Source organism: Pteronotus mesoamericanus, unplaced genomic scaffold, assembly GCF_021234165.1.
Source record: "Pteronotus mesoamericanus isolate MK-2021 breed Mesoamerican mustached bat unplaced genomic scaffold, CSHL_Meso_final contig_557, whole genome shotgun sequence".
NCBI lineage: Eukaryota > Metazoa > Chordata > Mammalia > Chiroptera > Mormoopidae > Pteronotus > Pteronotus mesoamericanus.
The window spans coordinates 1,970,351-1,995,816 of NW_026555200.1; the positions used below are offsets into that span (position 1 = coordinate 1,970,351).

General features: G+C 53.9%; 1 protein-coding gene across 2 annotated transcripts in view; it reads right to left on the reverse strand.

Annotated features, from left to right (window-relative positions):
* The window catches only part of PLEKHM2 (pleckstrin homology and RUN domain containing M2), a 34,909-nt gene extending 10,026 nt beyond the window's left edge, over window positions 1-24,883 (reverse strand). Inside the window, exons 1-7 of one of the 2 annotated variants that reach the window (XM_054579698.1) lie at window positions 24,797-24,883; window positions 5,236-5,342; window positions 4,760-4,869; window positions 4,094-4,193; window positions 3,452-3,539; window positions 2,380-2,566; window positions 1,064-1,123 (exon numbers count right to left, since the gene is read on the reverse strand). In XM_054579698.1, the coding sequence (XP_054435673.1) occupies window positions 1,064-1,123; window positions 2,380-2,566; window positions 3,452-3,539; window positions 4,094-4,193; window positions 4,760-4,869; window positions 5,236-5,342; window positions 24,797-24,856 (712 nt within the window). In that variant the 5' untranslated portion in view covers window positions 24,857-24,883. The remainder of the gene's footprint in view (window positions 1-1,063; window positions 1,124-2,379; window positions 2,567-3,451; window positions 3,540-4,093; window positions 4,194-4,759; window positions 4,870-5,235; window positions 5,343-24,796) is intronic. The other variant, XM_054579699.1, reaches the window with a different exon arrangement.
* Between the last annotated feature and the right edge of the window lie 583 nt (window positions 24,884-25,466).

Genomic DNA, 25,466 nt, shown 5'->3' on the forward strand with positions numbered 1-25,466 from the left:
GTTAACTATGACACTCTCTGATGCTACTCTCTCTTGGCCAGATGACATAATTTATTTTTCCCCAATGCCGCCCTGCTTCCCTCGAATTTAAGTGATTTCATACGCATGTTACTCAGAAAAAGATCATCTGTCATCTATTGTTCAGAGATCAGGGCTCCACTAATGAGCGGCCAGCGCCCAGGCAGGGGAAGAGCACCTGTCCCTCCTCAGAGGAGGGCCCCCATCCCACCCTGGGCGGAAGTGGCCCACAGGGCAAGAGGGTCTTTAATACAGGGGTCTGGTTAGGGCCATGGATTTAAGGAGGAAGCATTAACCTTCTCAGAAACACGCCCTATGCTCTGAGTAATCACAGGAATGTGGAGAACAGCTTCACGAATTTTCACAAGCCCAGGGTGTGTCAGGCAGGGAAATGCCCAAACATTAGCGCCACCTAGTGGGCACCGACTTTATTTTAATCTGCCTTAAAATTGAAGAGAACCTCCCCGTAGGAAGTTTCATCTGTACAAGAGCAGTTTCCCTTATTTAGATCTCCATCTCATTCAGGCCTCAATCTTGCTAAAAAATATCCAAGAGGAAGCCATTAAGAATGGACTGAAGGACTCAAGCCCTCTTCCTTGGCTTCGTGATGCCTCTGACACGGACGCATCTGACCTACACCAATTTACAACCCATATGTTCAAAGGCATCACTTTCTAGAGCAGGTCTCCACTCGCCTGTCAGGCCACCCGTGCCCCATGCGCCGGTAGTGCCCTACACACATCCAGTGCGTGGACTGGCACTGGAATCAGGAAGGGCGATCTGTGTCTCCCTGAAAAGCAGTCACTTAGTGACTTTACAAGGACATGGCATAAAGGCGAGAGTCCTGCCCTGAGAGAGGAATTTGCCTGGGGCTAAAGGTCTCGTCCTCCTACTGCAGAATTCCATCTATTAGAACACCAAACTCGGCTTTATTATGATCATTGACATTATTATAAATAAGGAGCTGATTTTGAATCATGCAGCAAGCTTGGCATGGAAACATTGCAAAAACAGGAAAAGAGGGTGACGGCAGACTCTGTCCCACCTTCCCAGTCGGTGCTGGGTACAGACGCCACCGCTGGAAACACATCTCCAAAATCATAATCTACAAAAACGGGGACAAAACTGAAGATTAGAAACAGGCAGTGGAAGGACAGGGAGGGTGGGGGCGGGGCAACAGGGCAGGAGACATGGGAGAAAACAAGAGAGGAAAAAATTAAACTTTCTACATTTTATCTACCAACCAGCCGCACAGGAACCGAGCAGACCCCCTGCCGCTGCAGCTCAGGCCCTGGCCCAGCGGCCTCTGACCAGCTGCGGAGGTGTCTGGGGGAGAGAGGCTGGTTTTGGCAGAGAAGAAGGTGGGCCCACCCGCGCGTGGCCTTCTTTTCTATCCCGCGCCTTCCCTGCCTCCGTGCCCAGCAGCTGAGGCAGCTGCTCCTTCGAGCCGTCCCTCTGACCTCCCTGAGGCAGCCCACGAGCCCAGCCCCAGGAGACTGAGCCGCTTTGTTCCACGTGCACAAGGAGCAAGGCAAGTCTTGCTAACAGCAAGGCTGAAAGTAACGGCCCCCTCCCTGGGACTCGGCCCATGGCACAATTAGAAATAAGAAGCAGGTCAAGGTCTCAGGGCTAACGCAATCCCCAGGGGCTGAGCTTGGGCGTGGACCCCGCTCCCCGGAGGTGAGGTGGGGTGCAGGGACGAGGACATCTGGCTTCCCACATGGGAGGAAGGGGGGAAACAGCCAGTTTTATAAACAAACACGGAGGCCCAACTTTTGAGTGGAACCAGGCTGTTCAGTAAGTTTTTGAATCAAGACAACACAATGACAAATGGACGTGATGACATTCTCTTTCGGTCTCTGATGCAACGGGCGCGATGGTCGCCGATACGCTAGGAAGCGCAGGAAGGACCCAGAAACTGAATGGACTGAGAAATGGTGGCAGGTTTCCCCCTAAACCGCGTCCGCCTGGCTCTTCTCTTCCCAGGGGTTCCTTAGCCTCTTTCTGCCTAGAAGGTAGGGTAGGACGCCCCCCCAGGGCAGGCGACGCTCACCCCTGCAACGACAGGAAGTTTCCAGGTCACACTGAGGACCCTTCCTCACTCGGAAAACTGAGCCCGGGCGTCTGGGAAAGGGTCTAACATTCATAAGGTCGCCTGGCTTTCTGTCTCCAGACTCAGTGTTTTGGCCACAAAAGGACTTGGAGAAAGTGGAGACCTAGGAAACGGCAGACCTGTTTCACATCAGTTTCAACCGCCGGACCAACGCTGGCCAAGAAGGACGTCCCCTGGCCAGGTGCGAGTGGCTCTGGAATCAGTGTCACGGCAGAGGCTGGGCTCCTGGCCGCCCTGGGGCCACTTACCCTCACTAGACGGGGCGATCGCGCTGTCGTCCCACTCCAGGTTGGTGGAGGTGACGGAGTTGAAGGAGTTGAGGGAGAGGCTGTCCGAGCCATGGACCGAGCTGGGCAGGCGGTCTTCGAAGTCCAGCAGGTACTGAGGTTTGTAGTAGTCAGGCATGTAGGGGGCCAAATCTAGGTAAGGGGCGTCCTGAGGAGAGGGGGGAAGGCAGGTTTGCATGGCGGGGGGGCCGTGGGTGGGCCGAACACAAGGGCTTCCACCGACGGCAGAGTCCAGGGCCGGGAGCCACAGATCCGCGGTCACACCCTCCCCTGCGCTAGTTCTTCTTTGGGAAACGCATAGGCCGAATGTACTAAATGCAGAAACAAGCTGCTGAAAAGAGTAATGTGAACGGTGTGGTTCTCAGAGCTGGACTTGAGGCCGGCAGACATCACAGAGCCCAGCTATGCCTTCTACCCCTTCCTTCACTTCTTACTATTACAAGTTGCTCATTTCCTTAATTTCTACTACTTCCTAGTAGCTAAATTCCTTTTCAGTCTGTGCCGATGAGGAAGGGACCGGGGAGGCGATTCGATCAGGATGGGGTAGTTACACCCTCTGGACGAGCCTGAGTCCGGGGGCACTTGCGCCCCTCTGGCCTGTTCTGGGCCAGCACCAGGCCTCTCTAGTACGTGACAGTGAGAGATGCAGGACTACGTAAGGGGGGACGCTGGGCAACATGGAGCCGGTGACAATTCCAGGACCCTAGGAGGCACAGGGATGAATTTACCTGGCCCCTCTCTAACACGCATGCCCTAAACATTAAGGAGAGCACTTCAGCGCTACAGTGCGCCAGGCGGTGCGGCTCCTCTCCAAGCTGGGACGGAGATAGGAAGGTGTCAGCTGAACCGGGAAACCTGGCCTTAAGCCAAGAGAGAAGCACCCCCTTCCACTGACTCCCACTGTTTGGACCCCGAACGCTGGCCTCACCGGCCTGACCACCTAGCAGCTTCCTGGGAGGGACCTGCACAATGAGCCCCAGGCCCACCCTGCCCCTCCTCTGCCCGCCAGGCAGCGAGCGCTGTGCTGTCTCACCAGATCCAGGTCGAATCGAATGAACTCCAGCCCAGACACCAAGGTGAGGAAGAGAGTCAGGTGATCGTGGCTGCAGACCAGGGCATTCCTGTGAGGTGCAAGGAGGGACGATGGGGGTTCTGGGTCTGGTTGCCAGCCTGGCCCTACCTCACCAACAAGCACGCTGTGCCAAAATGTGACGTGGGACATCCCCACTCTCTGAGGGCGCCCGGCCTGAGGCGGCCTTCACCCACCCTTCACAGCCTTCTCCTCTTGGGCTTGAGGCCGCACAGGACTTGGGCGCCCCGTCTCCACATACAGGGCCTGCAGCACAGGGCCATCTGGCTCGCAGCAGCTGCCACCAGCACTCTGATCCTGCAGCAGCCCCAGCAAAGGCTGCTCATCCTGGTGGGCTCTGAGGCCCGCGGAGGGGATCGGGCAGAGGCGGAACACCAGGCCATGGAACGCGAGCCCGGCTGGAGCACCAGAACTCCTGGCAAAAGCTGGCCTAGGCAAGGCTCTAACGGCCCTGTGGCCATCAGTGGCAGGCAACGCCAGGCCAGGCCCCTGCTGCGGCACACTTTGGGGTCTGCGTGTGACCAGAGGCTTTGAGACTCTGCTCCAGGGCAGCCCTGGGGCTACGCACAGTGAACAGACACTCACTTGACGTAGTACTTATGCAGCAGGCCCAGGTTCTCCTGGAACAGCCGCAGGTAGCTCTCCAGGGAGTTCTCGTTGAGGGCCAAGTACAGCCAGGCCCGGCCTGCAAACAGGGTGGGGGTAGCTGGAAGGAAGGTCTGTCCAGTGCTGGCTTTCTTGCCAAGCAAGGGCAGAAAGGGGAGAAAGAGCAACTGAGGGGACCATGTACCCCAACAGCCTTCTTACTGGGCTGCCATGGGCCCTGGAATCTTTACCTCCCCGCTCAGCCCCCACCTGTGGCTGCCCAGGCAGCTCTGATAAAGGGCACATTGCAAACTTCACGTGGGTTGACAGATGCAAGGATCCTGTGTGGCCCTGCAGGCTAACACTGATCCTTGCTCAGGGAGGGAAGGGGATTCCTTATGTGCCGGGTCTGGGACTCTCTGGGGGTCTGGTTCTCTTCAGCATCTCAATCTCCCACCCCCATTCCACGACACTCCAATAAACTGCCATGCGCAGGGAGAAGAGGGGCGGAGCCTCATGGGGGGCGCTAGCATCTGAGCACCTACTGCCTATGGACATCATGAGGGAGTCGCCTCCAGGGCTGACCAGGAGGCCACCCCTGAGCCCCCAGCCACCCACAGGGAGGGCAGGGCTGGTCCCTCCCAGTGTCAGCCTAGTACTACTCACTGCGCCCCAGGTTGGTGGCCACATGCTGCAGCACCTCGATCTGTTTGATGGCCTCTCTCCGCGTGAAATGCACCACAAGCACCCAGTAGCCCGAGGAGAGGTCTTGCAGGCTGAGGAGAGAGGACAGGAGCTGCCACGGCCGAAACAGGGCTCCCCTGGGAAAGGGGAGTCACCCGGTCCACCAGCTGCGGCAGTGGTGGGCGTGGGCCGAAGCGAAGGACTCCCAGCGGGACCGACAGGCTGCGGCGGCATGGCTCCCCACCCTCACTGCATCTGCTAGTTCTCCCGGCAGCCACTTAGCCTGCCTGCTCGGGGGCAATTCCCCGAGATGACCACAGACTGCCTGCGGCCCCCTTGAGTGAGACAAATCTTCTGCCAAGGGAAAGCGAGGTAAAAGGCAGCTGAGGCTGGGGAGGCCTCTCCTGGCTGTGCCCCGCGGCGCCCTACCATCTTCTCCAGGAGGGGCCGCAGCTTACCCGTACAGCAGGGCGTGGTCCAAGTGCTCACACAGACGCTGCAGGACCTTGTCGTGGTTCCGGATGGCAGGGGTCTCATCTTCACATGCCGCCAAGTAGCTCTGCAGCTGAGCGGGGGAAGAAAACCGACCCCAAATTAGAAATGCATCAGGAGTCCTGGAAGCGAGAAGACTGCTGAGAAAAACAGTTCGATGACGTATTCGTGGTGACCGACCGAGGAGTCTATCGCAAACTGCCTGCTCGTCCTGCGCGGGAGGGTCCGGAGACCCGCTCCTGCACCCTTCCGGCCGAGCCCCCTGCAGGCACTCCGGAAGTGCTCTCTCTGCACAACGACAGGGGGTGCGGTAGTCACGGTCCATGAGCAGGTCTCAGGTGGTACCAGCCTCCCAGCCATGGTGACTGAGCCATTCCACCCCAGGGCACTACACAGAAGGTTGCCTACCTATGTGCACCCCGTGCCCCGTGAAAATGCCCCCGGCCCTGGAGTGGTGCAACCTGGTGACCCTGCTTCAGGCTGCTCCTCTGCAGCAACTGAGGGCCGACGCACTGGGGCACCTGCTCCGACAGTCTTCTTGCCACAGGCTGACGTGGGACGCTGGGTTTGCCCGAGGAACCTGACAAGGCTGGATGTGGATCTGAGTACACACCAGGGTGATGGCAAGCCCTAGGCCAAGGGGGACACTGTTCTCAAGCCGGATAGCAGGCGAGATGGCCTGCAGCTCCGAGCAAACCCCACCCAGCGGATGAGGCGAGGGCGGCTCTGCCAGCTTGGCTACGGCTAAGAAAGCCCGGGTACTTGGACCGAGTTCTCTGCAACCAGTTAGAAGGCGGGGGGTCCCTTCCACGTCAGGCCCTAGGGGAAGTCTCTCCACCTTCATTTTAGCCACACTCTGCCCTGCGGCTGCCCTTCCAATGGCCAGAGGGGGGAAGGACGCAATAAAAGAGCACCCGTCCCTGTGCATGCATCTCAGGTTTAAGCGCTTGGCGCTGGACAAATGTGCCCTCGTGTTTTCTGCAGCAGCGGTGGAGACGGCAGCGGCAGGCGAGATACATCAACCACACCAGCAAGCACGCGCTCCTGGAGGCGGGCCAACCATTCAGCCCCCACGACAAAAATAGTCTCTCTTCTCGGCAGCCCAGAGTGAGCCCGAGGGACCAGGGACCGACCTCAGTCCTTGGGGCTTGGCCTGGCCTCCTGAAAGCTGGGCGAAAGGGAGCCGGGGACCAAAAGGAAGAGCAGTGGCCGGTGAAAGCCACACACCTCCTTCTCAGCGCCGGCGGCAGGTCTCCCTGTGCACCTCGCTGCCGAGGACCACAGAGCCAATGTCCACAGGCTTTTGTGTTTTGTTTTGTTTTATTTTAACTTCAAAATCCAAGGAAATCTGAGATCAGAGAGGTTTAGATGTTAGAGCTAAAAGGATCTTCTCCGATCTAGCGTTAACTTCCTTATTAAAAAAGCAAAACAGCCTTATTAATTTTCTTCATTATAAAAGTAGCCATACCCACCATCACACTCGAAAAACATGGAAAAGTCTGAAATGTTTATGTATTATTTTTAAACAGAAGATGGCTAAAGACAATAGAAGTTAAGCCCTTCGCTACGATTTTTAGCTAGGTGAGGGAGCCATGGCTGGAACTCAGACTCCCTTCTTAGGTCAAAGTCCCTTAAAAAAATTATTCCAGAAACAATAGTTGCTCATCATAAAAATGCAAGCGACGTGGAAGTGGGCAAGAGCACACAAAGGTCCTGCTCTCTGGCCCCCACTGTCAGCAGCTCGTGCGTGTGTGTCCTCCCAACCCTTCCCTTGCACGCACAGACTTTTAAAAAGTGAAGTAGGCCCTGCACAGCACAGCACAGCTCAGTTGGTTGGAGAGCCGTTTTGTAAACCAGGAGGGTTGTCAGTTCAATCCCCCGTTGAGCACATGCCTAGGTTGCAGGTTCAATCCCCGGTCAGGGTGTGTAGGGGAGGCAACCAGTCAGTGTCTCTCTCTTTCTCTCTCCCTCTCTCTCCCTTTGTTTTTCTCTGAAAGCAATGAAAAAAATGTCCTCGGGTGAGGATTTTTTAAAAAAGTGAAATAGGAACATACTGTACTCACTGTTCTGAAAGTCGCTTTTTTTAAACAATACTCAGTATGTATTTCCATGTCATTACATACAGATCCACTATATTCTTTTTCATGGCCACACTGTTTCTAAAATATGACTGTACCAGGCTTTAACCATTATTAGACATAACTACTGTTTCCAATTCTTTGATATTGCACAAAACACTGCAACTGACATCGGTGGACCCTTGTGTGGGTATTTCCACACGGTGAGTGCTTCGGGTGGAACGGGGAGCCAAAGGACATGTGTATCTACAATTTGGCCAGAGCCTGCCAGCTGCCCTTCTAAAAGGTTGGCTAAATTTACACTCCTACCATGTTGGCCAACACAGGGAACAATTAGGCTAATTTGTGCCCGTCCAATTAGTGAAAAACAGTACTTAATTGTTTTAAACTGCATTTCTCTGATCACTGATGCTGTTGAACATCTTTATTAGTCATTTGTGTTTCATATATCTGTGAACTGCCTATTCATAACCTCCGCCCAGTCTCCTCCTGGCTGCTTGTCTTCTTTAATCTGTTGCAACTCTTTTTGTTCGTTAAGCATATAAGCCTGTTTGTTGCAATGTTTTCTGGTTTTGGGTTTAGCTTTATTTTGCCCAGTGTCAACTGACCTTTAAACTTTGCCTTTGGTGGGTTTTTTTTCCTATTGAGAAATTTTAATTTTTTTAATGTAGTTAAACCTGTATTTTCCTTTACAGTTGCCCATTTCCCCCAGTCTAACATTAAAAAGCACCTTTATTCTTTGGTTTCAGGACTTTAGGTGTTTTTTCTTTGATTTTTTTTTTATGCTTAGATCTTTATATATGACATAAGGATTCAGCTTTATTATTTTTTTTTGGATGGATAACCCATTTTCCACATTAAAGGTCCCTTATTGATTTGTGATATGCCATCTTTCCAGACTGTTTTATTTAACTGGTCCATTGCCTACTCCTGTGGCAGTGCCCTATTTTTAATTACTTTCACTTTGTTCGTTATTTTGATATGTGCAGAACCAGTCCACTCCATCCCCCAGCTATTCATTTTCAAAACTCTCTTGACTATTTTGGCACTTCAGAATCAAATTTCATTAGAATTCCCTTTTGGATACGGAGTTGAGTTATACTGAATCTAGAGATTATTTATGGGTGGAAACGGTACTTTTGCAATATCCAGGAAAGGGGAATTTTTTGCTTTTTCAGTTTTACAGGTCTTCGTCCTGATCCTTTGGTAAGTTTCACGGCTTTCGCCAGGCATATACTTTCCTGCACATTTCTTTCAAGGTGGGTTGCATGTGCGCGCACACACACACACTGGTATTATGAATTAGGGAACAGTCTGCAGCCAGAAAGCAATTTCTGCAAAAAGTGTAAGAGAAAGGGGGTATAAAACATGGTGGTGAAGAGTCGGGGCTCTGGGCGGGGATCCGGGGTCCAAAGCCTGGCTCTGCTCTAGAGCTGAGTACTTTTAGCAAATTACTTAACCCTCTAACCCTCATTTTTAAAATGGGTTAACCCACAAACCCGGTTCTGTAAAATGAGTTACAAGAAGCAAGCTCTCCACACAGGAGCCATCAGTTCTATGTAACTATTAAATGTAAATTAAAATTTAAAAGTCAGTTGCACCAGCCACATTTTAAATGCTCAGAGAGCACACGTGGCTAGCAGATACTGTGTTGGACGGAGCAGAAACAGAACACTCCGTCACTGCAGGAAGCTCCCCTGAATGGTGCTGGGGCTGAGGAGCAAAGGACGCAGAACACGTAACGGCTGAGCGCAGGCCCTGGTAAGCAGCAGGTGCTCAATGAGCATGATCCAAAGTCATCAGGAATGAAAAGCCCCCAGTCCCAGACACACCAATGACACAGCACGGGGCTAAACATGAGCTCAGGTGCCAGGAAGGCACGGTAGCGTATTCTGCTCTCCAGGACGCATCTTCTGTTTACTAGTTTACTAGCAGGTGCTTCTAGAACCTGTTTTGTTTTTTTGCTTTTGTTTTTTTTTTTAAAGATTTTATTTACTTATTTTTAGAGAGAGGGGACGGGAGGGAGAGAGGGAAAGAAACATCAACATGTGAGAGACACATTGATTGGTTGCCTCTCCCACACCCCCACCTGGGGACCTCGCTCGCAACCCAGGAATGTGCCCTGACTGGGCATCGAACCAGTGACCCTTTGGTTAGCAGGCCAGCACTCAATCCACTGAACCACACCAGCCAGGGCCAAAGCGTGTTCTTTAACCATTCTTTTACAGCAGGTTGATAAAAACCCTCTGTTATCTCAGGGGACAAGGAGATTTGAATCAATGCTACCACTCAGCATAACTCCTGAGAGGAGCAGAGAGATGAAAGGGAATGTCCATGGATCCATGACAGAAGAACTTTAGGAGCTCTGCCAACAGCCTGAGCTCCTGCTCAGGGAGGTGATCAGCAAAGCAGAAGTAAGGTAAACAGCAGAGGTACGTGGCAGGTAGCTACTGGCTGCACCAGTAAGATCAGCAGGCTCTGAAAAAGCGCGGAGTGGGAGGAAAGCAAACATCGAATAAACGAGGGCGCCCGAGCACCGGAAGTAGTGGAACGAGCATAATGGACACAACAGCCCGGAAGCACAACGACCAACCTTGATTCCAAAGGACTCTCCAGTGATATACAGTGCCTCCTGGTGGAGCTGAAACTGGCTATATTATTCAGTGCTTAGCAGGTGCACTAGGAAGGCGGTAGTGTTTAGGAGGACAGATTCTGCAGTCAGACAACTTGGATTCAAACCAAGTGAGCGTGGGCTCTGCTGTTCCCTCGCTGTTATTGAACCCCTCGAAACTCGGTTCCTTCATCCGTAAAATGGACTTAGAAACAGTACCCTCCCTGTAGGCTGCTGTGAGGGTTCAGATACTCCTTATACCATATCAAGGTGCACGATACCTTGAAACACTTAACAGATGTTAGCAGCCCCAAGGACTCACTTTTCAAATACTATTTCATTTAATCATCAGGGCACTCCCCTAAAATAGCTCGCGGAGCCAGTAAGCGGCAGAGCCTGATTTGAAAGCCTTTCATCTAACCTGGGTTCAAGATCCCTGAATGGATAACACACATAAAGTGTTATACTCTGTTCTAATGTGTTACAGGAGAGCGTCAGAGAAAGAACCGCAGTCCCCTCTCTTGTCAGTCCCGGGAACTAAACAGCACCGTGGTGGATACGAGCTCACTCTCTTCTGCAGCTCTGCTCCTTGGAAGACGGACCGAGGAGAAAGCTGGAGCAGCTTCTCTGAAAAGAAAGCTTGCCCGTTACGCTCTCCATCCTTCGCCCACCCTGGCGTCGTCCCAGGGAGGATGCGCACTGAGTGCTCGGCTAACACACGCCAGCTGCTCCAGGAGGACCCTTGCCCTGCTTCTGGGAAGAAACTGCTGACCAGACTGCCAAGTACTTCTGAGTGTTTCCTTTCTGTCCATGTAGATTTGGGGAAAAGGCCGAAAATTTCAGAGCAGGGGTTGGCAAATTATGGCCAGTGGGTCCACCTCCTATTTTGTAAATAAAGTTTTATTGGAACATGGACACGCCCATTTGTTTTGTATTCGCCTCAGCTGCTTTTGTGCTATGAGGGTGGAGTGGAGTAGATGCTACCGATGCTGGGCAGCCTGTAGAAGTAACAGACTTACTATCTGGCCCTTCGCCAAGAAGTCTGCTGACCTCTGGTCTAGAGCCCCAAGCAGAGGTGGGAAGGAACGCACACCTGGGACACGCTGGGCTGGGAGCTGTCTCCTGCCCGAAGCTGAGTCCAGCAGTGGCCAGAGGAGAGGCTCAAACCTTGAAGATGCATGTATTTCCACAGATATTTAATGAACACCTACTATGTCTCTATCAGTTACTACTCTTCCACAGAAGTCTTTGTCCTGGTAAAACTTACATCTTGGTGGCAGATGGAGATAAACTGTGTACAAATATATAGTATCATGTCAGAAAAGAACACCACGATAGAAAACAAAGCAGGGATGAGGGAACCTTCTGGGCATGTGGGGTCAGCGAGGATCTCGCTGAGGAAATGGCTACTGAGGTGCGGGGTGGGTAGAGCTGGCGGGTCCCGAGGCAGAGGCGACAGTGGGGAGGCGGGTGTGGCTGGGGCTCGGGGAGCAAGGCTGCGAGCGGCACGCGGTGAGGTCAGAGGGCCGCTGAGGGCCACGCCCTGTGCAGCTGCACAGGCCACTGCGAGGACTTCGTGTTTTATTACCAGTGTGACCAGAAGTGATTGCAGGACTGAAAACAGGGCTGTGACACAATATGGTACGTGTGTTACGGGGCCACTATAGCTGTGCACAGACTGTGCAAGGCCAAGGTGGAGGCAGAGGGACCGGTTGGGAGGCTGTCACCAGCGGGGACAGAGAGAGCGGAGGCTGGGGCTGGCTGCAGAGGCGGGAGTGAGCGGGGTCAGACTCCGGATCTCTTCCGCAGGTGGTGCGCCGGGACTCCTGGATGGATTCAATGTGGGTATGAGAAAAGGAAGGTGACCGGGACAATTCTAGGCTTTTGGTCTGAGCAGCTGAATGGTGGTGCCACTTCCAGATCAGGGGGCGTTCTGCTCTGGGAATGATAAGTTCAAAATACTTGTCAGACACCTCAGTGGGGACAGAGAGATGTCATGGAGACAGTGCTCTACATGGGCCCGGAGCCAGGCAGAGGCCCGCGCCCCAGCCCTGACTCGGCATTCAAAGCTGCGGAGCGGGCCAAGGTCACCTGGGGCGCGCGGGGAGGGCCTCCGGCACTGGGCCAGGGCGCCCCGCTGGTGGACCGGGCCTCACCCCATCTGCACAGCAGGACCGCCTGGGACCTGGAGGAAAGTAACAGTGCCCAGGCACCTCCCCAGACCAGCTCATCAGAAACTCTGCCGGCAGGGCCCAGGAACCCACATTTCTTCTTAACAGTCCCCAGGGGATTCGCACGCCCAGCTGGGGCCACGGATCGGATCGCCGCTCTAGGCTGAGAAGGCAGGGCGCTGGGGGCGGGGCGGGGGGCGCGGGTGGGAAGTCTGGGCGGGGCGCGCTGCACAGCTTTCCCCACGTGAAGGCTTCCAGAGGGTGGGAACGATGGGTTTGTTGGGGTCACATCCCCCCATAAAGGGAGGTGCCGGGAACCTTGACGAAGGCGATTTGAGTGAAGGGTTGGGGATGAAAGCCTGGTAGGGAGTTCGTTGAGGAGAGTCGGAGCTTATGGAGATCCTGCTTTAAGCAAATGAAGTATTTTTAAAGTGAGACTGATGAGGCAATTGGGACTTGAAAACTTAGTAGACAGTTGACGGTACTGAGGAACATTATTAAACGTTCAAAGGCGTGACAGTGGGACTGGGCAAGGTGAGGGAAACACCCCCGCCTTTGAGCAGTGTTTACTGGAAATTTTATGGATGCCTGGGATCTGCTTCAACATAGCAAAGGGAAGGGCGTGTGGCAGACAGAAGGCGTTCCAAGAGATGGTAAGAGCTGCACAGGGGCTTCAGTATACTACGAAGTACACCTATTTCTGGTTAGGATGGAGGGGAGAGGAGGGGAGGGAAGGGGAGGCAGCAATACAGAAAACCCTCTGGCCAGTTTTGCCAAAATGGTGGCAAGAAAGTGGAGGTAGAGTAGAAAAGTCAAGTCCATGGGCAGGGAAGACAGGATGGGGGCCCGCTGCCCCAGGGGCGGGGCGGCCGCAGATGGGAGCCCAGATGCAGGTGGGCTGGCAGGCTCCATGGTGGGAGGACGAAACAGTTCTCATCAGGAGAAAATTTAAAAATAAGCAACGCGGCTGAGAATAAAGAGAAGGATTAAGACTTAAAGTCATTTAAAAAAATGCAGGGGCTTCCTAACTCAGGCCTTCTCCCCCTGCAGTGTGTTCTCAGGCCACACCCTGGGCCACCTCTCTCGTACCCCCCGCCCCCCCCCTCAGCTGGGCTCCACCCACCCCAGACTCCTCTCAAAGCCTGAGGACAGCCTGCGCTCCCTGCTGCTGAGCACACTGGGAGGACCGGCCGTCACAAGACTGGGCCAGACCCCGTGGCTGCGGGGAAGTGTGGGTGGCACACTCCAGTGAGCCAGAAATGCCTGACTCAGAGCATTTTAAGTAGGGCTAGTCCCACTCTCTGGTCTGGGCTGCCACCACCGGGCCCTCTCCGTCTTGTATCTTTCTTGCAGACACACAACCACAAATCAACTTCTAGGTCCATGCTGGTATCAAGAAATCCTCCCAGAATTCATCCCTTATAGATAACTCAAAAGTAGCTGTAAAAGATTGTAAGTGGCCAAATGAAAATAAGGTAGTTACGCCTGGCCGGTGTGGCTCAGTGGATTGAGTGCTGGCCTGCAAACCAAAGGGTCACCGATTCGATTCCCAGTCAGGGCACTTGCCTGGGTTGCGGGCCAAGTCCCCAGTGGGGGACACGTGAGAGGCAACCACACATTGATGTTTCCCTTCCTCGCTTTCTCCCTCCCTCCCCATCTCTAAAAATAAATAAATAAATAAAATCTTAAAAAAAAAAAAAAATCAATGAACGTATCCTCCTGTGAGAATTAAAAAAAAAAAATTTTTTTTAGAAGAAAGAAAATAAGGCAGTGACAGGTGTCCTGCTTTCTTCCTTCTTTCTCCCTCGCCAGTCAAGACTGAAAACGCTGTGAGGCTGCCCCCAGAAGGGAGATCTGGGATCTTCTGGGGAAGGTACCTGCCCCAACGACGAGAGAGTCTGCACAGCTGCACAGACACAGGGCTGGCGAGGCGCCTGTGAGAACTGGCGACCACCGCGGGGCTCAGCGCTGGGCCCCTCCACCCCTGCTCCGCACACAGAGGGCTTGGGCAGCCCCGCGCAGGAGAAAACGGCCCTGCTCCGCTGCCCGGGGAAGAGGTCGCCAGGCAACAGCAGCCTCCCCGGCGGCTCCACGGAGAGCAGGTGTATTCAGACAACAGAAAGGTCAGAACAGCCTCGGCAGGCCAAGGCTAGGAGGCGGAAATCCAAAAACAGGAAGACCCCAAACGAAGGCAGGGCAGACTGCCGCCTGACCTGAAATCACCTCTTAGGAAAATTAACTCCGGGCTGGCCCTGTTCCGTGAGCTCAACTCAAACTCAGAGCCACCCTGAGCGGCAGGACCCGCTAGGCCACCTAATCCCCGAGGCTGCCTCTCCGGATGCTGCTGCAGGTGCACGGAGGGCCCGGGACGAGTCTCGTGGACACAGAGAGGGGGCCGCCTGCCTCGCCTTTGGAGCTCTATTCAGAGCTGGGGGCTGACGGGTGAAACCACCCCTCTGGGCCGCAGGGACGCTCACCTGCTTTCCAAGGTGGGCCCTCGGGGGAGGGCAGAGCTCAAGCCATGTGACCCCACTGCCTACCTTTGGAGTTGGGATGTCCCAACCCTTGATGCCTGGGCTCCCCCAGAGAGAGGGACCCTAAGGGCACAATCCTGTCAGTGGCCACTGGAGAAGGGTTGACGTGGTTAGAGCTATCCAACGTCCCCTTCAGCAGGCCACCAAATCAACTTAAACAAGTGGACAAATAAAACAAACACACAGGCAGACAGGCTAGAGTCTTTGAGCAAAGCTTCTAAGAGCAGTAACGCCTCTTTTACATGATCCAGGGAACAGAAGGACAATGCTAACAGCACTTCTGCAAAGACTCTCCACTGGCATCTGAGACAAGGCCGGGTGCTGGCCTGGCTGATGAACTTCAGAATCTAAGGGCAGAAGAGCCCTTAGAACCCACATAGGTGCAAAGCAGAGTTTCCTGAGGCCTCTCATTCAGTAAGAATGCCCTGAGCTGGAAGGCATAGCGGCGAGAGACAGGCTATCAGTGAATGAAATCTCGACTTCTGAATGCACTGAAAATCAGAAGGAAAAAAAAAATCACTTAGCAGAACCCTCATTCTGTGAGGCAGGGAGACTGGGGCCCAGAGAGTGAAGACGCTCCCCACGCCTCCTGGCGTTGCCCACTGGTCCTGCTGTTTTGCTGTGGAGTCCAGGTTGGTGCGTTCAGACACCCCCGGGGGGAGCTATTCCCGGAGCGCCTCTGCTTCCATCCCACTGGGGATGAAGCGGCGGTCAGGGCACCTGCTGTACCCACGTGCGAAGGGCTCATCCCAGCACCTCACTGAGAAGGGCAGAGCAGTCGCGTCCTTGGGCCATTCCAAGGCTCCGTATGATGGGCGCTGGGGGGTGAGGGCCAATGTCAGCATGTCCTAGTTGCTTCCTTCCCAGGTAACACGAGAGTAAGACTGTCAGCCGGGGTTTGGCCTGCCAGGTGTCTGCTGCTCCAACAACTCAGGCAACCACCCTGTTTCTGACTTACGCTCCTAGTTTTAAAATCCTTGCCCTGGCTGGCGCGGCTCAGTGGGTTGAGTGCGGCCGCCGGCCTGTGAACAGAGAGGTGTGCCGGTTTGATTCCCGGCCAGGGCACATGCCTGGGGGTTGCGGCCCAGGACCCCAGCTGGAAGTGTGCTGGGAGGCACCTGATCCATGTTTCTCACTGATGTTTCTCTCCCTCTCTTCCTCCCTCCCTTTCCTTTTCTCTGAAAGTAAATAAACAAAATCTTAAAAAAAACCAAAAAAACTCCTGAGCTCCCGCCCCACCTTCGCCTGGAAAGTATTCCATTCCCAGCGGCAACTGATTACAGCAGATTATAGGACAAGAGCACCCAGAAATCTCCCCTCCATGAGACCCAGTCAGAGACCCTGCGATTCAGAAATGATCAACCAGGTTGCTCAGTGGTCATGCGAAACACTGTCCTTCAGCCAATGCCCCTGCCCAGGACGGGCTCTGCCCAGGCGGGGCGGCATCCTGGGACTGACTGGCACCCCGACACGTGGAGCCATCATGACGCGTGCGCTGCTTATTTACCGTGGGCCCACATTGCACCTTAAGCAAACGGAGTGAAATCAATGCTTCTTAACAATTCATTCGCCACTAAATAGACTCAATTATCGATCTTCCTCCCAAATCACTGCTCATTAGCCCTGTCGCTGAAGTGCTGGCTGGCTCCTGTTTTATTGGCAGCTCTGGTGAAAGATACACAGGGGCCAAAGCTGAAAAAAACAGGTGCTTGGATTAAGCAGGCGCTTGGATTTCTATTTTTTGTGCTTTCTTTGGGGTGTTGGAAGAATGAAAGCAGAACGGACTGGCCTAGTTGGGCACAGAGCTCTTGGGTAATTCGACAGACTACGGTTTCCAGAAGCAGTTAAGTGCTTCTCCTTCCTGGAAGGGGAGTGTCCCTGTGAACTCAGCACAGGGCTTGGCCTCTCCCGAAGGAACCCAGGACTTCTTCCAGAGTCGGGAGAAAGGCGGTAAGAGGCCCGGCCGGCCAGGAGCCGACCACCAGGGACCTAGCGGCCCACCAATGGCCCGCAAGAACACGCACACGACTTTTGCCGCTGTGATGGAAGCAGGAGCTGGCAGAGACCCTGCGCTGCATTTTTTGGGCGCTCCACGTGCAGTGCTATGTGTGGCAGTGGCGGGGGGAGGGAGGGAGTTTTTCAAAGCCCCGTTTTAATCAGTCTTTCAAAGCCTGGGAGCCTCGCTGCTCTGTGTTCGTCTTTCACTTCCCCTTTCCTCTGCTGTACCTACAACTTGGCCCCCCGCACGCTTCCCCCACCCAGACCACCACTGTACTAAGGTGAATGGCCATCAAGTCCCTGTCTAAATGACAACATTAGATGGGAAGGACATGGGGGGACCCTTGCCTCCATGGAGGCCTGGGCATTACAGTCAAGAGACTGCAGAGAGGCTGAAGATGTAAATCTAGAGTTAGGAAGCATGACAAGAATTCCACGGAGCCTTGACCAGTGTGGCTCAGTGGGTTGGGCATCGTCCTGAAAAGCGGAAGGTTGTCGGTCAGGGCGCATGCCTGGCTTGTGGGTTTGGTCCCCAGTCAGGGCACATATGAGAGGCAACTGATCGATGTTTCCCCCTCACGTTGATGTTTCTCTCCCTCTCTTTCTCCCTTCCCCCTCTCTACAAACAAACAAACAAACAATCTTAAAACAAACAAACAAAAAAACAACTCCATGTATTACAAATCCATGATGGTTATTAAGAACATCCGGGGGGCCTGGGGTTCACACTCCATCTACTCTGATCTGTTGAACATCCCTCTCTACGTCTAGAGACTAAGCCCCCAGGGGGCAGGGCCTTAGTGGGTTCTGTTTGCTGCCGATTCCTGGGACCAGAAGAGTGTTCAGCGCATCACGGTCACTCAACATATATTTGTTCAATGAAGAGGTGGTTTTATGGAGGACTGGCCCACAAGATTGGCCCATGGGGGTGGCTTATCTGTTATATTTTCAAGACATGTCTTGCAGATGGAAAAGGACAAGAAAAATAAAAAGAGCAAGAGCCAGAAACACGGTTCAAGTCCAACTCTGCCCATTATGAGGGTTGTAACCTTGGGTGAGTTACTTCTCCAAAGCTCATTTCCCACACGTATTACACAGGGAGCCTGACCCGCCTGTGAGCTTGCAGCGAGCCTGATGGAGGGAATGTGCACGAACAGCAGGTGTGGAAATAGCAAGTTCAACCTAAGGATCCTTCTGGTATCACTACTCCCTTTCCTCTCAGCATGTTTGGACACCTCATGCCTCAGGAGTCTAATACCAAAAACGAAGGACTTAGGGTGAAAGCGTAAACGGAGGCTCACTACTTACAAAAGTGAAGTTTTGAGATTTCTGTGGATTTCAACTCTACAATAGTCCTTTCCTCGTTCTCATGTGTTACTGGGTTTCTTCGACTCTTAGTTCCAACTCTTAAGTACAGCTGTCCAGGGAGAAAGGGTGATTATAGGAAACTAATACCTTCTTCCTTATATATCTCTATAATATTGTAAACACTTCTAAGAAAAAGGAAAAAGAGATGATTTACGAAAACATAAAACGGGGAGAATGTGTGGCAGGGCCAGCGCTTGGCTAGCAAGACAGAGCAGATGCTTCCAGGACCCCAGTGCCTGTCGTTACCAACAGATCAATGACCTGACCTTTTGGCGTCAGCCAAATGGACTCTTCCAGAAACTGTCCTTTCCCTCCTGCCTCAAACAGTTCTAGGATGTTCTAGGACATTCTAGGACATTCCTACCTTAAGCAAGCAGCAGAGGAGAATCGGGGAATGGGGCAGAAAAGGAAAGCTCACTCAAACTGAGGAAGAGAGTGCTGGTCACTCCACCTGCTACGTGGGGTTCCAGGTCCGAGGTGAGACGCTTGCTTCAGCAGCGGGGGGCCAGCGGGAGAGCTTTTTATTCTAAAGGGAGAAAAGCCACCTGCCTTCCTCAGACGCAAGGGTGCCGCCTGCCTGCTTCAGTGGTTCCACACTCTTGCCATGGCAGTAAATCCTGGTGCCCAGGATGAACGCTGGAGACTCCAGCGGGGAGAAGGACCCACCCAGGAGCCCCAGAGCACCCACAGACGCCAACCTTCTTCTTCCCACAATGCTCACCCTCCCGGTACCAGCTTCTTTCTTTCCGCATAAAAACACATCTTCGCCACTGTACCCTTACTCTCACATTAGTTTCCAGACCTAACATTTTTATTGGCCAGCGCAGATTTTCAACTCTGCTGGAAATTTCTTTTCCCACTGGGCTCTAGCTGGATGAGCTTTCAGGGCGGGGGCGCTACAGGACTCGCCACGGCTCCACCTGAAACTCGGCGCGGTCCTGTGACTACAGAGAGGCTGCTGGAGCCCACCCGGTGGCTGGGGGCCTGCTGCCACCAGACGGCAACCTGTCTGTGCCCCCCCCCCAGGTGCAGGTGAGCGTCTGCCTGGCCTCTGGTCATCGAACAGGGCCTGTCCCTCTGAGGGGCCTCATGCTAGAGCCACAGAGAAAGAGGGCCCAGGTGCTCCACACAGAAACCTGATGTTGGAGAAGTGTTTTGTAAAAGGAGAGCCATGTCTTAAAAATGGAACGGACAGGCAGTTCACACTTCCCCACTGGTATCCAATGCTGAGCCTGGGTGGGGTCGCTCGGGGTCGGGCGCACACACCCCTCACACCCGTGCTGCCTGGCTGGGGGCCTTCGGGTCCCTCGTCCCTCACTAGACAGCCTCGACTCAGTGAGGGGGGGTGGGGTGCAGAGAAACAGCTGCTGCCCGCCTCAGGGCACCGGCAGGGGAAGAGGAAGTGAGGAGAAGCAGCAGCCCTGGCCCTCGGCCTTCGGGTAACAAAGTGTGTGTGTAGGTATTATTTTATTTAGATCTTTGCCCAGGGGACTCCTGAGGGGCTTTCAGAACTGGGTTTTTCCATGTAACCAGAGAGAACAAAACTATTAACTAAAACCAAATGCTCAATATAATTCCCACGTATGTCTAACCATCAGGCCCTCTCCAGAAATGAGCTGCCCTGATGCTTATTTATTTATTTTTTAAATTTTATTTCTTTATTTTTAGAGAGAACGGAGGGGAGTGAGAAAGAGAGAGAAACATCGACCTGCGAGAGAAACATCCATTGGCTGCCTGTCGCACGCCTCGGCATGCGCCCTGACAAAGAACTGAAGCAGCGATCCTTCCCTGCGCGGGACAACGCCCAACCCACGGAGCCACACCAGCCAGGGCAGGGCTGCACACTTTTAAGGTTCTGGCAGATCTAAGCTCTGAAGGAGTGGGAAAAAACGGGGCCGGGGGAAGCCCACCGCTCACAGCCGCACCGACAGGCTAGGCTGGACAGCTGCTGCTCGCTCGCCAGCCGACCGACTGGGAGACCCCCACCCACGCAGGGTGCGCCCAGCCGGAAACAGGACCTCGCCCACAGCAGAGCCCGGCGGGGCGGTCCAACCCGGGCGGGGGAGACCCGCGTGGGGGAGGGTTGTCACGACCCAGTGACACCCCCCCCCAAAAGGACAGTTACTTTATCAAAACTCATTCAGTCACCCTGTTCAAAGGGAGCGGACTTGGGGCTGAAGAGACGGAGAACAGGGGCCGCTTACTTTTTCTTGTACACACTTCTGAGCTATTTGTGTGCTCTTTCAAACAACTACTCATCTTCTCAGGATAACGTCTCATTCTCTTGTCCTAGTCAGTGTCCCTTGAAGAATGAAATGCCACCTCCTTAGGCAAGTCTCCCCGGATGCCGAATCCCCAGCAAACTCCTCTGCCAGTTATTGGTCATTCTCCTGCCTGATGCCTGCGTAACACCTGTCACATCCGAAACCACCTTGGTACTGGTTTGTGCACTGTTTTATCGCTCGCCTCCTCCTGCTGGCGTATCCGCTCCTCAGGGCCCGGGATCTCACCTGCCTCGCTCACTGCTACCCTCCTAGGGCCTAGGACAGCGGGGACATACGGAAGGCGATCAGTATATATTTTTGAAAACCTCAATACACGGACACAGGATGGGGTTGACTAGTGTCCATATTCATTCCACGCGCCTGACAAGATGTGTGATACAGTGACGAGGGAGATTTGGTTACCTGGACCGGTCACATCAACTTCTCCGGAAGTGATCCCTAGCCTGCCGTGGCAGGGACTCCGTGCATGCACACACATGTACTCACGTACAGAGCACGGCCTGCCACATCCAGCCCACTGCCTGCTGTTGCAAACAGAGGTTTGCTGGAGTACGGCCACAGGCAGACATGTATGGGCTGTCCGTGGCTGCTTTTGGCAACAAGGGCAGGACTGAGTATTGAGACAAAGACAGTATGGGCTGAAAATATTTACCATCTGGCCTTTTCAGAGAAGTCTGACAAACCCTGGGCTTAAAGAAACAGAAGAGCGTAGTGTTAAGACTTTGACGGGGAACTGCACGAAGGCGGCCTGCAGAGCTCACCGAGGCGCTTGCAGGGGATGATGGGAGCAGATGTCTTATTGAGGCCTTGCCCTGTACCAGGTACTGTGCCGAGTGTTTTAAGTATATTACCTCCTGTAATTTCATTCTCATGATAACCGCATGAGTAAGTTCTGACTGCTGAGGCCACCTCAGCTCCAGTAACTTGCCAAGTTCAACGCAGTCCAAACCAGATTTCAAACCCAGGGCCGGTCCGCGCACCTCTGAAACCTGGGTCTGTATCCACTATGCTGCACAGCTTCCATGGAAAGCCCCCTCCAACCACATGGAGCAGAGCCCTCAGCACTCTTCACACTAGGCTTTCTCCTCACTGTCCTGAGGAGGCCACGTCGACGTCCCCCCTTCCCTGGGCACACTTAGGCTGTTCCTTCTATCTTGAGTGACTGCTTCTTTTCTTTCTCTGAACTCTACCGACCTGTCAAGACTCAGATACACCCTCCTCCTCTGAGGGCTTCTCTTTGCCCTGCTGATTTTTAAAATTCTCCCTCGAACCAATAATCAAACTGCTGCGAGACGGGGAGACTGCTTTTCACAGCACGAAGACATCGCTCACCCTGTCCGTGCATGCAACAGACACTCACGCTCCGCAGCAACAGAGCAAAACTCCCAGGAAAACCACTGCCTTCCCTCCCTGGAGAAGACACTCTTTGGTTAGAACCGCCACGTGCCAATGCAAAATGCCTGGTCTTTTGGACATTTTTCTTTAACTATAAACAAACTAGCAACCACAAGCTTTATTATTTGCACCCAAGATGTTTCTGCGACTCTCTCCCTTCCAAGGACATATGGAACTTACTTTCACAGTGATCGTTTTCATTCACCTGTGCTAACGACTACACTCCTCTCTCTCTAACCCCTGGGGAATCCTGCCTTCGTATCAGAACACAGGTTCCTTAGGATCTAGGTAGGGCAACAGCTGTTCCACCTCCTGTTGTCTTACAGTGCCTGTTCGTCTTCACAGACACTAGGTGTGAAAATAGCTGAACTTGGCAATAGTGCTCGGGGAGGGGGGTTACACTTGGGGGTACAGTGTCTGAGAGGGGTGCAGGGGTGTCCTTCTGGGATGACGGTTATGTTCTGTTTCTTGGTCCAGGCGCTGGATATGTGAATGTGTTCAGTTTGTGAGAACTCATCCAGCTGTATAGGAATGCAGGTATATTCTGCTTCAGTAAAACATTCTCAACTATACCCTCTCCAGACAGAGTACTACAGAATGGATCTTTTTTATTTTCTTGCAGAAACACACCCCTCAGTTTCTTCATGCAACAAGGATCAGTGAGAACACTTCACTAGTGGCAGGATGGAAGAAAAAGGGGAAGCCACTCTCACGTACTCGATAAATATAAGTTACACTGGCATTCCAGAACAGATCTGACCCCCAAACAGCTGGCCCCCAGCGCCTACTGCTGTAGCCAAACTCACTGATCCCTGTGAGAAGCCGATATTCTGGTTCAGGAAACCAAAGGCACCTCATGGCGCAAGAATCATAAAACAGCTCTCGGAGACACAGCACACAACGGAAGGAGGTAGTAAGTCCACATGGTGTTGTATAACAGCCTTTCAGGTGGTGAGGCACTTTGCCATCCCAGATCTTATAAAAGTGAGGAACTGGCTCTATGACAAACAAACAGAAAAAACTACCCCTTATGCTACAGACTGAACGTTTGTGTCCCCCCAGATTCACAGGCTGAAATCCTAAGCCCCAATGTGATGGTATTAGGAGCTGGGCCTTTGGGAGGTGCAAGGTCATGAGGGTGGCGCCCTACAGAAGAAACCCTGAGAGTTCCTGCATCCCTTCCCCCATGCGAGGGTACAGGGCGAAATCAGCAGTCTGCTACCTGGGGGAGGGGAACTGTGACGAGTAAATATATGTTGTTTATACGCCCCCTAGTTTGTTACAGCAGTCAAAACAAACTAAGACAACTTATTAAGGCTGGGTCAAGCATCATGCTGTGCACTCTACATACATACTCTCCTTAACTCTTCAAATAAACCCTGATTTTATCCCTGCTTTACAGATGAGAAAACTGAGCCACGGAGAGGTTGAGGAACCTACCCAAGGTTACAGGGTTATTAACTGGCAGGGCAGGTATTCAACCGAGGCAGCCAGACTCCAGAATCCATGTTCTTAACCATGATGCTGGTCAGACCGTCCCTGGTGATGCACCCAGGGATGGGCTTCCGGTTTACAGGGAGCGACTTCTGTCTTCTGGTACATGTTACAGCTCCATAAAATGTGCTTGTCCAAACCCATTCGATGATAAGAACTTGGAAAACGACTCATTCACAATGTACTCCTCCGGTTTACAGAGTGTATCTCTGCCTTCGAGAGCTCCACGCTTACACCGATGGCCCCGTCTCTGTCTACCATCTTTCTGCCCAGGGCTGTCCCCAGTCACTTGCTGGAAATCCGAAGACAAAACACCTGGCCTACCTGAAGCCATAGCCTGCCCAGGTTAGATTATTAAAGTCAGCAGTCTCTCTTTCTCTTCCATTACAAAAGGGGTGTTGCCTTTTAACAAAGCATCTGCTCATTCTGCCTGCTGCCCTTGAGTAAGTAAGAAGCCAAAAAACAAAAAACCTACACCCCGATTCCATGAGCAAAGTTCAGGAAAACAACAAACAGAGCTTTTGTTGGATGTCTGCAATGTTACCTTTAGTTGTGTCTTTAGAGGGGTATTTTAGTGAGATCATTTTGAATCTACTTTTCTTTTTGAGCCACATCGATCTTTATGAAAGGTAAAACTGCTGGCCTATGCTACTTTTGAGGAATTTAAGTGAGAAAAAGTTATTTAAACATAATGGCTGATTTAATTAATTTTCTTCATTTTGGTTTGTTGGAGTAAATGATCTGATGGGCCTGTCCTCCCCTCTGCCCCCAAGTCATCCCCACCCCCCAGTTTCTGGTGCTCCAGGAATTCAAATGGCGAGGGGTGGGGGGAATCCTATAACATCCTGAAATGATTGTCAGTTCTGGTTTTGTTTTAAGTGAAAATGAATTCTACCTTCCAGAACGGGCCCTTTTTTCAGATAAACTGACTTCGTCCTCCACACTGTTACCATACCGCATAATCGGTAATATTTTTTCTACCTGGAATTGGGACAGGGATCTATCTCTATTGCAGGGAGCAGGTGCCTGTGCTGTCACTCAGCCCTGGGACTCAAAGCTCTGCAAAGCCCCTTAAAAAGTGCCATCCTCCAGCACAGCGGATCGGCCGGGAGGCCCTGAACTGTCACCCAGAACTGGGAAGACTGGAAGCCGCTGATGGCTGCCTTTGCCCTCCCCGACTTGGACTCTAGGACAGGCAAGCCCGGAGGAGGCCGAGGATGCAGGGACGCCGTCCAGAGATGCACGGCGGGCTGGGGTCCTCCTGGGGCTTTCCTGCAGCTCGAGTGCCGCGCGCTGGCGGGTCGCGGCCCCTCTAAGGGGCGCAGGGCCCCGGGGCCTGGCTGGAGATGCTGACCTCAACTTTGTTCTTTAAAAATAGCTCGGAGGCCGCGGCGCTCGCTCACGTGAGCGGCCCCCCTTCCCCTCCACCGGCCCGGGGCTCCCCGCGGCTCCTCGGCCCCGAGGTCGAGGCGGAGAAGGGCGGTGTCTCCGAGCCCCGGGGACAGCGGGCACCCGGGCCCGGGTGCGCGACCCGGGGACGGAGGGAACGCTGGATGCAGTCGGGGCCGGGCCGGGCCAGCAGGCCGTGCTTACCTTCTTCACCGACAGCGAGATGTTCTCCAGGATCCGGTCTTTCACCTCCCGCGGCTCCATGTCGCCCTCGCCGCCGCCGCCGCCGCCGCCGCCGCCTCCGCCCCGCCGCCGCCGCTTCCCGCGCCGGGGAACCGGGGCCGCCGCCAACCGCTGCGGCCGGCCCTGCGGGGGCTCCGTCGTGCCGGCCGCGGGGCCCGGCGCCCGCCGCCCGGCCCTCGCCTCGCCCGGCCCCTCGCTCCGCCGCGGCCCGCCGGGGATGGAGGCCGCGGCTGTGCGCGGCGGCGGGGCGGTGGCGGAACTGATGTCAGGCGGGGCGGCGCCTCGGCCGGCGGTCGGCTGGGACGCTCACGCCCTGGGACCACGGGGACCCAAGGGCCGCCCTCTCAGCCCACAGACTGCGGGGTCCCCGCCGGCCTCGGGCCCCAGCCCTCAGCTACTCCAAGCTCCTCTAGTCCTTTCGGCCGGTTACCCAGGAGACCCCCAGACTACCTGCCCCAGCAGCCGGAGATCCCCTCAGCCTGGAGACCCCATCAACACCTTCCCCTTCCTTAGCGCAAAGCCCCCTCCATGCCGGCGCCCCGTCAGTGAACAGGCCCAGGTCCCCCGGCTGTGGGCAGCCTGGAGACCCTAGCACCCCCACCTCGACCTGCGCCAGCCGCCCCCGGCCTCT